Here is a 15,415-nt window from a genome sequence, read left to right as displayed (position 1 = left end):
GGTGGAGGATACGGGTGGAAAAAGGGATCAGAGTTTGGAAATAAAGAAGGGTGCACCTTGCCATAAAATACGGTTTTGCAGTTATTATCAGGTTCAATGGTGTGATAGTATGTTGGGATTCAACTAAATTAATTTCCAATATTTTTAGCCGGCTCAAAGATCTTTATTAGGCAGTATGTTCATAATGATCAACACTAACTCTTTCAGTCTTGAGGAGTCTTATTTAACAGCCACTTGCAGTTGGGGCTGCTGGATTTGTGTGCTTTTGCCAGCTGGGATTTGCCTCATAGAATAGTAGCTTCTTTAAAGGAACAATTCTGAGGTACTTGTTGAGATATAATAATATCTCGAGTTTTCACCTTGGTTTAGTATAGGAGCGTGGGGACTTTTTCTGAAGAGTAGAAAGAGGTTTACTGCAAGACTTTGTATATATATTTCATTGAATCAGTGATTTAGGTGGCCCACCTTCCTCAAAGCCTGTCTCAGGATAGTAAGAGCATGAATACTAGTCAATTACCATCTGTAGTTTCCCACAAGAGTTCTTCTGTCACAGAAAAATCTGTTGGGCTAAAACTGCTTTCCAATAGTCAGTACCTACTGAAAAACAAAGAAACACAAATCTGGAGACCCTTTACTCTTATCTTCAAATGAGTCAGAAGTTGGTATAATGGAGTACAAGAGCCGCTGAGGCTGGAGATGGCATGCAGTTGCCATTCTTCCTTAACAAGCCTTACATATTCCAACCATCCTCATCTACCATGAGAATCAGCCAGACTTCTATTGATTTTCTTGTTAATGTCTGCAGTGCTCATGAGTGTCCTTCTTCTCACGTTCAGCAGAGGTACAAGTTTCTGCAACTGTTGTCTGAAAACTGTCAGAACAGTGTGCCCACCCTGGATTAATTTTAATATTAGTGGTTTCAAAGGGATGGACCTGAGGCTGACTACCAGATTAGTGAGGAAATCACCCCTGCAAGAAGTTAACAGTGAGGACACTATTTGGACAGCTGACTTTGTATCTATTTCCCTATTGTTATCCTGAAGCGGCCTGTCCAATTCCTTCTGATTAACAGCCAAGAAACTGAAGAATCATTATTTTGTCCTGTAGATGATATTATTTGGTCAGTGTTTTCTGCTGTTGAAACTCATAGACTTACCTCAAATCCCATTAGCTTATTTGTGAGGCCTTAACCTTCCTTTCCATAAAGCTATGGCTATGTCAGTATTCCATCCTTATCACTACATCTGTCAAGATCTGTGAAGAGTCTGAGACCTCACCTTTATTTGTAAGTTTCAAGTTTAGCTTGCCACAGTTTTATGGATACTGGTAAAATAAACAATACTCCTGGGTGAGAGAAAGACTTTATTACTTATAATAATAACAGTAGCAAACATAGTAGTGAGGGGTGTGTGTGTGTGTGTGTGTGTGTGTGTGTGTAACAGTTCTGCAAGCCCAAATTCCCATATGGTATTATGTGAACACCCAGGTCCCACTGGCACCCACAGTGGGTTTCCTAAGAGGAGAGTAACCCAGTTCTTAGAAAACCTGAATATTTTATAAAGGAGAGGAAACATGCCTGTTCTGTGCTCCAAAGAGAGACAGTATCTCTATCCTGCTAGGCTGTGAATAAACTTGCACTTTGCTTCAGAAAGAAATATTATCTCTATCTTTCAAAGCTGTTTGAAACATCGTTTAAACTATAGTGCCTTTATTGACAAACTGTGCAGAGATGTAAGAGATCTATGAATAGTAATTGTCTACCAACACTCAAAACATATGCTTTGAGAACCTATTGAATGCTAGCTCTTATTCGAGGCATTGAGAATATGGTGGTGACTAAGTCAGACACAATTTTTGCCTTCATGGAATTTACATTTTAGAGTATATGCTGTGTGTGTGCATTGGGGGGCAGTGACAAAAAATAAAAAATACTAAATGAGTCTGTGTAGGTTATGTATGTGGTAATGGGATTATTGAGGAGAATATCACATAGCAAGTAGCTAAATAGGACAGTTTTTAGGCCAGTTGATTAGTTCTGACAGTTTGACATAACAGCAAGTATCAGAAAATGCAGTAACACATCTAGGTAAGATCGCAGGAATTGCTACCTGAGGAAAAGATTTTGCTTTAAATACAGAAGTTTTTAGCAAACTGCTGGAAAGGGACTTTATAACTTGAAGACTTTTTTGAATATTTGAGTTTGCCAATTGCAGCCAGAAACTGCGACCAGGCAGAAAAGTTACTGTATCATAAAATGTTTTTACCCAATTACAGAAATAGGCCTGGCATAGGGCAGGAGAGATGATAATCATGCACTCTAAACTGGTAACAGCCTGCTTACATTACTTAATATGGCACCCACTCAGGGATACACATGAAGGAGTGAAGGAGAATGAGAAGGGAAAATCAGCAACTAAAGATCAGTTCCCAGGGACCCTGTCAGTCCCGTAGCTTCTACTGCACTGACTTCCATAGATCTTAAATGCAGAAACCTTTGAGGTTAAGCCCATGGAAACTGGGATACTGTTTTCTAGGTGGAAATTTGACTAATTCTACGGGCTGCGGTATAGATGAATCAAGACCAGAATGATGAGCAGGAAAGGTCTCTGTCCAGAGTAAATGACAGTTCCCCACAATAGGTGTCAGAAAATCTTCCTTGTGTGAATGACCAGTAATGACATGAACATCTCTATGGAAGATGCGAGTTCTTCCCTGGTATGAAGAGTAAGATAGTTGAAGTAAGATAGTTGAAGTTCAATCCCTCTCTCTGCATCAAGGTTAAAGCACAAAAGACTTTCCTTTGCAATGGCACATAGGTTCCATTTAGAAAAGAGAGTGGGACAAAGGGTATTTTCTGACCATTTCACTCCTTCTGTTCTTCCTTAACTTTACTCCTGGTGAGATTGAGAAGATTTGGGCATAATGTTACAATGGATTGGTGTTATGGGAAGTGATCAGCACTGGTAGTAGAGAAGTTTGATTTTTTGTAGAAAGGAATTCTGAAGAGTCTGAGAATGCAAAGTGAACAGTTTTCCAGGCTTTGGCAATGTGGTACAAATGTAAGTGGAAGTCAGAGTTCTGAAGCAAAGAGAGAAGGTACAAGTGAAGTAGGGAAGGCACAGTGACAAAATTGAAGGGCTTTGGGCACCCACCTGAGGGCAGTCAGATTACAACTTTAACTGGTTTTCATCACCAGTTGTGCCTTAATAGCCATCATATTCTCAGTTTCTAGAACTGTTCTACCAGTAGTTAACCACCTCAGGGAATGATTCAAGACTTCAGAAAGTACTTTGGTCTAATTAGTATAAAAGATTTTTATTTTAAAATACATTTTTATATGCAATGTGGTTAATGATTTTGTTTCTTTACTTTGCATCTTTCCTGCTTCCTTTCTCTGTGACTCCATGACTTTCATATTACTTTCACCTTATTTTTCTGAAATATTGTGTAAACATGTCACTTCCATCAGTTATTCCAAGAGTTCTCATTTAGAATGAAGTCTGTATCATAACTTAGCATGTGAGGCACTCTGGCCTATTGCCCCTTGTCTTTTCTTGCCTCAATTCCTGACATTTCCTTCTTCACACTTTATATTCCAGTAATATTATTGGATACCAGTTACTACTAACTTTACTTAGCCCTAAATTTTCCTGGAGTTCACAAAAGACACCCAAATCTTCTCTAGCACCATCTTCTCTGAAAAGGCTTTTTTAACCTTCATAGACAGAATTATTAAAATATCTTCTATGCTACATTACATTTCTATCTTACCTATTTCAGATTATTGCTTTTACATTATTGTTTTTGTTTTTTGTTTTGTTTTGTTTTGTTTCCCCTAATAAGAGCTATAATACTTTCGTGGAAAACTGCTGTCTTTTTTTTTAATGCTGTCTTATTCAGTTTTCTTGCAACAATACCTAATATCTGTACTAGTAAATGATATTTTGGATTGAACTGAACTTTTGATGGAGATCTACTAGTAATTAGACATTACTTATTGTGTGTGATGATTTGAAATGCACATTTGGTGAAGGCTAACTCTGATATGTAAATTATATTCCTCATGTTAAAGAAGTTAACACTGCGTTTGGGTAAAAACATAGCAGAAAGCAATTAAATCTGAAAAAAGACCCTAATTGTCAAATGAAATTGAACCCAAATAATCTGAAAGAGATAATATACTTTGGAGTAAATATTAAACATGGCACTTTCAAAGTATAATAAAAGAAAGTTTTATTCATGATTACTTCAATTGAGACACTAAAGATCATTTTGAGCAAAAATAAGAAAATTTTTATCAGTAGTTGACTACATGAGAGCAATGATTCAAGTTGATATCAGAAACTAGTTTGGTCTAATTAGTACCACAGATTTTTATTTTAAAATGCATTTTCAAACTCACAGTAGCTATTTATTAATTTCTCCAAAATAAATATGAAAGTAAGCAATAACTTACATTGACATCTATATCAGTGAATAGAAACACGGACAGTTCTCCTGTCATTAAGGCAGAGAAGCCCTTAATTCCCGCTTAATTCTGTGAGCCACCTATGTAACAAATCTGTACATTGAAGGGACAATTGAGCTAAAAGAAACATAAGATAAGCAAAATTACAACTTACTTTGAAATGAGGCAAAATAGTGGCCCTTGACTGAAATATGTTCAGAGTAGTTAAGGAAGTAAGAAGACATTCAAGTTAGCAATATATATAGCTGTAACGAAGAGCTAAGGAAAGCTTAAGACAATATCATACATGATAATTTAAAGTCAAGGTTTATCAAAGCCAGTGAACTCATGCCAAAATTAGTTTCATATATACAATGGATATGTTAAGTAGATTATTTCAGAAAAGGAGACATAATCAGTGCCAGTCAGCTGAACTACTGGGAGGAAAAAAAATGGCACAAATGGAGCTGAAGGATGACAGAATTTGGATAATCAAAGAACCGCACATGTATGTACAACAAATGAAGTACTAGCCTGACAGAAGATACATGTACTTATGATGGGGCTGATTTTTCAAAGTTTTGGAAGCCAGTTGTTATTTTTTACTAAAATCTTATGGAAGAAACTTTAACAAAATTAATTCTGGCAGCAAAATGAAAGATGGACTGGCATATAGGTAAAAGAAGATGAATGAATAAAACTCATGCAATAATACACAAGGAAATGAGATAAAGAAGTGTAACTGGAAGGGAAAAGCAGGGTAGATGGAAAGAGTACCGAACTTAAGAAATTAGTGAGTGAACACGACTGACAAAAGCAAAAGATAAAATTTAGACAATTAAAGGGAGGGAAGAATCATAGATGCTTAAGAGCACTTGCTTTGTTAAAATATAAGAAATAAAATAAAACAGTATAAGGAGTAGAATAGATCGGAAGGAGCATGATTGGTGGTAATTTAACAAATTGAGGTTTGTACCTATTGCATATAAGTTAATTAGAGTCAAAAAATATAGTACTAAATTCTGAATTTGGAAACTCTTTTTTTTTATTTTTCACAATATGCTGGGTGAAGATCACACAAACTGAAATGGAAAAACCCATGAGTTCTTGAATATTCTGGTATCTTGCTATTCCTGAATTACTATTATACAAAGACCTAATGTGCTCTTAGGCATATTTCCTAGAAATAGTCTTGAGACAAAATTCTCGGGAAAAATATAGTTAGAAACTTTCTTTTAAAAAAATTGATAATATTGAGTATGAAGAATTTTATTTACTTTAAACAGCGCCAAAGTAGCATCTGAATTTTTAAAGCACATGCTGGAATGTTGCTGATATTCATTGATGTATCTACTATCTACATGACTGGTCTTTCTTCCTTCTTTCTTTCTTTCTTTTTTAAAAAATGTTTTACTTATTTGAGAAAGAGAGGGAGCATGAGCAGGAGGGAGGAGAAGGAAGAGAGGAAGAAGCAGACTCATCACTGAGCAGAGCACCTCATGTGGAACTCAATCCCAAGATCCTGGGATCATGACCTGAGCCAAAGGTAGATGCTTAACTGACTGAGCCTCCCACATGCCCATCTTTCTTCCTCTTTTAAATTGAAGCCTTGAAGATATGGCTGAAGAAAATATTATTTATTTGAACTAACGATTTTACAAGAGCAACATATAACAATAAACTTCACAAACAGAAGCCATTAATCAGGATTAATTTGGGAGGAATCACAGACCCCTTATTCAATTTTAGATATGCTAAAAGCAATTTGAATTTTATAATGAGAATCATACTCTGGTTTTAATTTTGTTGTTGTTGTTGTTTTAATGTACTATTAATTGCTAGAGTATCATTATATTATGAAGGAGAAATTTACTTTTTCTTGTTCTTAACATTAGAAAAGATGCCACTATGGGGACTCACTAATTTAACTCTAAACCTTGTTATTTAGCATAGTTCACAGAGCAGCAGAATTTGCATCACTCAGGAGCTTTTTAGAAATGGAATTTCCAGTCCATTTCAAGTTTCTGAATCAGAATCTGCTTTCAGATAAAATCCCCAGGTGATTCCTATGTCCATTAAAGTTTGAAAAGCCTTATGTAATTAGCTTTATATAAACTGATCCCCCCAATTCCACTTTGCTTGTAACAATCCTTAAGATGAGTTATGATACACATTTTAAGGTTTTATGAGAACAATGTTAAGAAATTTATTTAATGGTAGGGGAAATAAAATCATTATTACTGAAAACCTGGACTGTCAGATCCTGTTAGACATTTCCAAATCTATTAGTTCATTAAATCCTTACAATACTCTCTGAGGTAAGCAACACTATCTTCATGTCCCTGGGCATGAAAAACAGCCTCTGGCCAAATACCGCATCTATTCCATCGTCAATAAATTGAATAAACATTGAACAGCCCATTTCTGAAAGACCCTCGGTTAGGCCTAGAAATAAAATGGGCATGGCCTCTACTGTCACGGAATTACAAGGGCAGTGTTAGATTTCTAAGAGGGAAATCAAAGCTTTCCTAAATTACTTAGGGAAAACGTCTATTTGGAAAGAGTATTTAAACTGATTTCTGAGACGTACATTTTTGGAAAGGTGGCCCTGAAAAAAATAAGTCAGTCTATCATGGATTTTAGTAAGGGGAGCCGAGCAGTAAGTTGAGGCTGGAACTTGGCAGGAATACTGCAGAACTTTGTAGCACAAGGTGAGGATGTTGGGCCTCATGCACGAGTCCAAGGAAGCCATTGGAGGATGATAAGCAAGAAGTGACAAGCCCTGATGCACGTTTGGAAAAGATCCTCCGGTGAGACCGGTGCAAATCCCTGCAGGCGGGTGGGTTTATTAGGGCCACTCCCCTAGTCAGCCTTTCTCCACCCAAGTCACCGCCTCCTGCTTCTCCGCGCCACTGTCTGAGGGAGGTGGGAAATGTGTGAGAGGGGCGGGGGGAAGAACATTCTCAAAAAATATTAAAAAGAAAACATCCCACTTGGCAGCGGGTGCGCGGGAAGTTCAGCGCGCGAGTTCCGGGTTTCCCGCCAGCCGCCAGCCCGCCCCCCGCCCGCCGCAGCCCGGGTGAGCCCCCAGCCCCAGCTCGGCCGCAGCCTGCTGGGCCGCGCGTCCGTGGGTCCGTCCGCTTCCCCCTTCCCCCCACTCGTCCATCCCCAGGCGCCGCGCCGCGCCGGGTCGGCCCTGCGGAGAGTGGCCGGGGTTTGCCAGGGCGCCCGCGGCCCGCGTTGGCCCCGGCGGCGCCTTGGCCGCGGCGCTCGCAGAACTCGGCCCCCGGCGGGTTCGGGTCTCGCCGGGGCCCTGCGCCCTCCGCCCCCACGGCGCGGCCGGAGCAGCCGCCTCTAACGCCACTTGTGGAGTTCTTCCCCCGGCGGCTGTAACTTTACACCAGCCGGAGAGAGGCCTATTTTTATTCAGAAACCAGCAACCAGGGCGCCCGTAGAGAAGGCTCAGATGGAGGGCCAGCCCACCCCTTGAAGATTTCTCACAGATCCATGGGGAAGGAACGTCTTGCCCTGCTAGCCTTTCTTTGCGATTTCAGAATTCTGCTGCTCTCATACAGCTAGAGCCGAATTGGTTGCTGGCGGGGGCGGGGAGGTTTTTGATGAGGCTGTTGCCTAACCTGCTGGAGCTGTCCCTGAACCCCACCTCTAGGCCTCTAAGCCCTGATCCTCAGGCCACCACGCGTGAGCCCGGCGCGGACCGTGGCCTGGCCACCTTGCTGCTGGAATCGTTCCAAGCGCGGCTCGGGACAGGCTCACGTGGGGAGGAGCAAAGAGATGAACGTAGCAGCCAAGTACCGCCAGGCCTCCCTGTATGTGGGTGATCTCAATGCAGATGTCACCGAGGACCTGCTGTTCACAAAGTTCAGCGCCGTGGGGCCTGTGCTGTCCATCCGCATCTGCAGGGACCTGGTCACCCGCCGCTCGCTGGGCTATGCCTACGTGAACTTCCTGAAGCTGGCTGATGCCCAGAAGGCCCTGGACACAATGAACTTTGACATGATAAAAGGCAAACCCATCCGTCTCATGTGGTCTCAACGTGATGCCTACTTAAGGAAATCTGGCATTGGGAACGTGTTCATCAAGAATCTAGACAAATCTATTGATAACAAAACCCTTTATGAACATTTTTCAGCTTTTGGGAAGATCCTGTCCTCCAAAGTGATGACTGATGATCAAGGCTCTAGGGGTTATGCATTTGTGCACTTTCAGAACCAGGTCGCAGCTGACAGGGCCATCGAGGAGATGAATGGGGCCCTGCTTAAGGACTGCAGGCTGTTTGTTGGCCGATTCAAAAACCGTAAAGATCGGGAAGCTGAGCTCCAAAACAAGGTCAATGAATTCACCAATGTTTACATCAAAAACTTTGGCGATGACATGGATGATGAGAGACTGAAGGAAGTTTTTGGTAAATACGGCAAAACCCTGAGTGTTAAGGTGATGACAGATTCCAGTGGGAAATCCAAAGGCTTTGGCTTTGTGAGTTTTGATAGCCATGAGGCTGCCAAAAAAGCTGTTGAAGAAATGAATGGAAAGGACATAAACGGACAGCTGCTTTTTGTAGGCCGGGCGCAAAAGAAATCAGAGCGGCAGGCTGAGTTGAAGCAAATGTTTGAGCAGCTGAAACAGGAAAGATTTCGGAGAAGCCGGGGCATGAAGCTCTACATTAAGAACCTCGATGATACCATCGATGATGAAAAACTGTGGAGGGAATTTTCTTCATTTGGATCAATTAGCAGAGTCAAGATAATGCGGGAAGAAGGGCGAAGCAAAGGGTTTGGGTTGATCTGCTTCTCTTCTCCTGAGGAGGCCACTAAAGCAATGGCTGAGATGAATGGGCGAATCTTGGGCTCCAAGCCACTCTACATTGCCCTGGCCCACAGGCCCTAGGAGAGAAAACTTACTGCACCAGCCAGTGTTTGCAGCAGGCGTTGGAATGATAGTGATCTCTGCCTGAATTATGCTGAGAAAATTCCAAACCCCAGCTGATGGCCACTTAATTTAGTAAACTTTGTGATAAAAGGTTTTGTATTCAAAGCTATTTTTTTCTTGTGTGGAAAAAAATAAATGAATCTTGGAAGCTTGATTCATTTTACAGAGGCACATCTTCTAATTACAATATTGTGTATTTCTCTGATTTTGATTCAGTATCAGTAGCAATAAGTGTAATTAGATATATTTTTATTACATTTTGAGCTGCATGAAGTGAGGTAATTATTTGGGTTTATTCATATTTTCTTTCTTATTTTAGTAATGTTGCTATCTTTAATTTCTTCTATGAAAATATGCTAAAAATAGTTCTTATAACTAAGAATCACGAAGTAATTTATTTTCATAAACAAATTCTCTAATTTCTCATCTAAGCTTTTTAAAGAAACCAAAGGTTTAAGAATGGCTAGTATAAATTCAACATCTAATTTCCATTTTGAATTAATGTTTAAAGTAGTGGGAAATAGTTGAATTTCTTTTGAAGTTATATCCTGACATGGTTGTTTTCTGATGGCTGAAATTAATGATGGAGATTTTTAATGTTGCCTACAAACCTGATTTATAGGGCATTTAGCTCTTCTTTCCATTGGTAGACTATATATAATTCATGTGCTTGCTAATTATCAAAATTGGGACTTGAGTAGTAAAACTTTAATGTCTATATTCCTTAAGCTTTAAACTTTTGTCAATTAAGGTGAGAAAAGTTGGCTTGGTCTTAATTCTCTTCGTACCTATCAGGTTAGTATTATGCCTTAAGTTTTTACCAGACACCAATATTATAAAAGTCATATATAGAGAATATAGAAATTCTGTTTAACAACTCTTTTTCAAGCTCTATTTTATATTTTTTGATGTCATGATACGATCTCAGGGTTGAGAAAGGTATGTTTCTTTATTTTTATGAACTCATGTCTCTTTTTATTAGAACATGAGAGAAACATAACCCATTAAGATTTGGTTTTAACCTCAATTTGTCAGAAGCTCACTAATTTTCTGATAAATTGAAATCACATTAATTTGCCTGTTTTCTAGAATAATTTTTAGTCCCATTTCCAGACCTTTCTTTCTCTTACCCTTGATCTGTGTTACTTGATTCACTATGTGCTATTTGAAATCCACCTTGGAAACAGAGACAAGAGTTATTTATTAACATTTAAATAATTACTTTTAAAATTCTGTTTTACCAATGGTGTCTGGAATAGCTTTGTTCTTCTTATTGCTATTCTATTTTATTTATTTATTTTTTTATTCTGCTTAGAGGTTTTCTGCAACCATATATTCAAAGCTTGTTTCTTATATTACCAGTACAAAAGATATATTAAAAGATTGTCTTTGGCAATAGTTTAGCTATGAAAGAATAAGAAAATCTGTTTCTATTTATTTTTGTATATACTATATGTTTGTTCGTGGCACATTTTCTAAATTAAAAGTCTCTTTTAGACATTGAAAAACTTAACAGCAACATAAAATACTATTATGCAGACAAATCTTCTGTTAAAACTTGTTGCATATCCTCCCAATTTTTTATACATGTACACATAGATAATTTAACAAAAATAGAATTATTATAACCTTATTTCAAATTACTTTTTTAATTTTACAATATGCCATAGTCAACTTCCAGATCCACAAAAAATTATTTGCATTATAATTTTAATGAGTTTTAGCCCTTCAATGTTTGTACTATAATATAATGAATTTTATCTTGATACAGATAAAGTTATTAGATTGTTCCCTACCCCCACCCTTTTTTCTTCTGTCGTAAACAACTTGGAGATAAACATCCTTGCAAATTTATCTATGCTTATGGATATCCAATGATTTTCTTAAGAAAATGTGTAATTCTTTGGAATTAATGTTGAAAGGGCTAGTAATTTAAAATAATTTTTTATAAATATTTCCCAAATGCTCTCCAGAAAACTTGTGCCATTTACAATTCCACTATCAGTGTGGAGGATTGTCCATTTTCCTATACTCCAAGATCAGGAGATTTTGTTTAAGTTGTCAGCTAATTCAAAATGATATGTAAAGGAAAATATTTCATGGTTACTTTTTTTTATTACTACAAAAGTTAAATAGCATTTCTTGTATTTGTTGTGTTTTCATATTTGTGAACTGATGAACTGACGTTTCATGATCTTCGTCTGTTTTCCTTTTGGGTTTTTTATTTGTATGGATTTGTTACATTTCTTTACATGTTAAGAATAGAAGTTTAGACTTTTTTCCCCCAATATCTCACTTTGTTTATAGTTTTGAGGGTCATTTCAAAGTCAATTTTAAACTCAGAATTTTCAGGCTTTTACTTAGATGGCTTTGATGTTGTGATTCAAAATACTTCGAACAACTCAAATACACACACAATCTGTATCGTCTTCTGTTACATTCAGAGTTTTATAGTCTCAATAATTTCTAAGTGAAACTTTTGTCTGTGGAGTATCTTATCACAGCCTATAGTAAATCTTGTAAAAGTATCTTGCTTTTCAAGCTTTATTAATATGTTTTGTAAATACCTACCTACCATGAGAATCTATGTGAGACTCATATGCCAACTTGAATTTATTGGGCCTCTGAATCACTGTGTTGAGAAGTATTTACCTCAAAAGCAGAAAGTTCTTAAGAAGACTGAGCAGGAAGACTGGAAAGTGTAGTAGGTATGTCAAGCCTTGACATCTCTTTCTGGATAATCCAGTCTATCAAAGTGTTCAAATATTTGAACAATATTTCATAATGCTGGTAAATGGATTATTAAAATAGTATCAGGGAACTGAGATCTCTGCTATGTGCACAAGGAATTAATAGACATTATATCAGATGTCTAGATGAATTGTAGCTGTAGCTTCATTACACAATATTCTGTAATTTTTGTAGAAATTGCTTATTTTTAATATCTGCTGTAAGAAATGAAAAAGTCAGTTTACAAAAATATATAATCCTGTGGATTTTCTTGATTCATTTATTTGAATTTTGCTCATTTTCAATTTTGTGTGTGTGATGATATCAAGTCATCCTAGTTGGGAATAGAGGTTCATTCTTTGAAGAAAATTTAATCTTCTACCCAAGTACCTTGATAAGAAGACTCTTTACTTTTCTGACAAGCATTCCAGTAAGACCTTATTTACATAGGTGCCTTGAACCACTGCTTCTATTCTTGCCTTCCTCTACTAACAAACATTACCAAGTTTGTTGTGGATGCCTGCTGGCATTCACTGCCAATTCAATAAAAGTGCCTTCTAACATTTATTTAAAAATACCAAATTTCTAAATATTTTTAAATTTTTAAATGAAAATCTTCAGTTAGTAAAGATAAACATTTTAAAGTGGTTTAGAATTGGTAATTTCATGTTCTTAATATTTTTTTAAATTTATTTTTTATTTTCAGCATAACAGTATTCATTATTTTTGCACCACACCCAGTTGAGAAAAGATCAAATAAGGTTTAATCTTTTCAATGGTAAAGACATGTCTAAAAATGATTTTTTATTAAATTTTTAAATATTTCTAATTTTCTAAAGGCCAGTTTGTTGTAGAAGTAAACTGAAAACAATTTGCATTTTCAAATGAAGAGATTCATATTTCATGTTTTAAAACACCAACTTCCTTATGAACTAAAATATCTATTACAGTAACTCATAATTATGGGACCATGATTTTAAAAAACCATTACTATAGATCAAGTTTTCATGAGGAATAATTGACTATTTTTTAAAAGAGTTTATTTATTTATTTGACAAAAGAGAGAGAATACAAGCAGGGGGAGCAGGAGAGGGAGAAGAAGGCTTCCTGCTTTGCCCAACATAGTGCTCAATCCCAGAACCCTGAGATCATGACCTAAGTCCAAGGCAGAATGCCCAACTGACTGAGCCACCCAGGTGCCTCAAAATTGACTATTTTTAAAACACTTCTGCATTTAATTGTTAAAGTAAAATTCAGCTAACATGTCGAGGATTTAGAATTCGCTTCCTTTTATTTGGAAAATATGCCTCCTAATGTATTTTTTTTTTTAAAGTAGATAAAACAGTAGATAAAAAAGATTTTTTTCAATCTACATTTTAAAGAGTAGAACAGGGACGCCTGGGTGGCTCAACTGGTTAAGCAGCTGCCTTCGGCTCAGGTCATGATCCCTGCGTCCTGGGATCCAGTCCCACATCGGGCTCCTTGCTCAGCAAGGAACCTGCTTCTCCCTCTGCCTCTGCCTACCACTCTGTCTGCTTTTGCTCACTCTCACTCCTCTCTCTCTCTGACAAATAAATAAATAAAATCTTTAAAAAAAAATCTTTAAAGAGTAGAACAAATTAAATATCATCATGATATCTTTGGCTAACAAAAAATTCAAATTCACACTAGAAAAGGAAATTTTATCTAACAAAATATTCAGAGTTTAAATACCTTCAGGCATAGTATATTAAGACTTCTGTACCATTTTGGAGTCTCTTGGCTTTCCCCTCCCCACCCCCCATATCTCAGTTTTATTATTATGCAAGTGACAAGACAGCTGTAGGAATTCTGTCATCATACAGAGACACAGCATTCAGAAGGTGATATCTTTCCTAGAAACCTTTTAACAACTTTCTGCCTCAGTTCTTATTGTCCATTATTGATATTAAACAAGATCTGCTACTAGAATCAAAGAAGTAACCAACTCTCTAAGTTCTGTGCAGAATGCACTTACGACAGGAAGATAGAAGAGTAGAAATGGATATAAGAGTATGCATCCACTAAACCCTGGATATTTTTTACTTACATCTAATTTTGAATATCAGTACTTACTTGATATTTCTTTTTTCTTTTCACTTTTGCCTCCAAACAATTCTTAAAATTCCATTTTCTCCCTACAAATAGTTTCGACATGAATCAAAAAGGTGATTTTTTTTCTACCTCAGATTGTACAATCTTAAGGGACAAATTATGCAATGTATTTTGTATAAGATTAAATTCATTTTTGTTTGGTAACAGGACTTGTATTTTTATATATCATACTCTATTAGATCTAAATTAAGCATCTGCTGAAAATTCTAACTGAAAAGGTTAGATTCAATTTAGTCACCCAAATGGGTTTCCACCAAAAATAATTGTCAACAGATTACCAAAGGTTTCTTACAGTAACATTTGAAAATAAATCTATATTTAATAGGTACTGGTTTCTTGAGTTTTACTATAAGGTACTCTAAGCTAAGTATGTTTTCATACATTCTAACATTTTAGAATCATACCACCAAGACAGGCATACCTCATTTTATTGTGCTTCACAGATAACTGTGGGTTTTTTTACAAAATCAAGGGTCGTGACAACTCTGCATCAAGCAAGTCTACTGGACCACTTTTTCTAAGGATCTACTTACTTGGTATCTCTGTGTAATGTTTTGGTAATTCTTTCAATACTTCAAACTCATTCATTATTATTATATTTGATATGGTGATCTGTGATCACTGTTTATGACTTGCTAAAAGCTCTGGTGGTGGTTAGCATTTTTTTTTTACAATAAAGTGTTTTTAAATTAAGGTATGTACATTGCATACTTAGTAGACTTCTATAATATAGGCATAAATTTTATATGCATTAGAAAACCAAAAAGAATCATCTGACTCACTTTATTGTGACATCCACTTTATTGCAGTGGTCTGGAACCAAACCCACAATATATCTGAGGTATTCCTATATTACCAACTATTGTGATATTCTATATAAAGAATTTGAAAAGGAAGTTCTACTGACAGTCTAATGAATAATTCTTGAGAAAAATCTAGAATATTACATGCCTATAAAATTGCCCCAATATACAAAACTAACTTAACCACAAAGATAAATTAATAGGTGCTCATTTTCTTTTCTAAAATACTTGTTATTAGGTTCATTAGTACACTTAAATTTTAGGAATTAACAAAATTGGACTTAAACCTAAAGCTTTTTAATTAATTTATTTCTGGATACACAAATGTGGCATAATCCTCACACATTTTAACCAT

At 36.7% G+C, this 15,415-nt stretch overlaps 1 protein-coding gene across 1 annotated transcript; it reads left to right on the top strand.

Moving 5' to 3' along the window:
• Positions 1-7,373: 7,373 nt before the first annotated feature.
• On the top strand, positions 7,374-12,376 carry PABPC4L (poly(A) binding protein cytoplasmic 4 like). Its single transcript, XM_013053897.2, has one exon. It carries the CDS (start codon positions 8,240-8,242, stop codon positions 9,350-9,352), a length of 1,113 nt encoding a protein of 370 aa, XP_012909351.2. The 5' UTR covers positions 7,374-8,239; the 3' UTR covers positions 9,353-12,376.
• The last annotated feature ends 3,039 nt before the right edge of the window (positions 12,377-15,415 follow it).

The sequence above is a fragment of the Mustela putorius genome, unplaced genomic scaffold (assembly GCF_011764305.1).
Source record: "Mustela putorius furo isolate JIRA1106 unplaced genomic scaffold, ASM1176430v1.1 tig00000083_pilon_pilon_pilon, whole genome shotgun sequence".
NCBI lineage: Eukaryota > Metazoa > Chordata > Mammalia > Carnivora > Mustelidae > Mustela > Mustela putorius.
Note: the sequence above shows the minus strand (reverse complement) of the source record. Positions and strands in the feature narration are given on the sequence as shown.

What these genes read in the sequence shown, in the direction of transcription:
- PABPC4L (XM_013053897.2), top strand. Translation starts at nt 8,240, where the DNA reads ATGAACGTAGCAGCCAAGTACCGCCAGGCCTCCCTGTATGTGGGTGAT.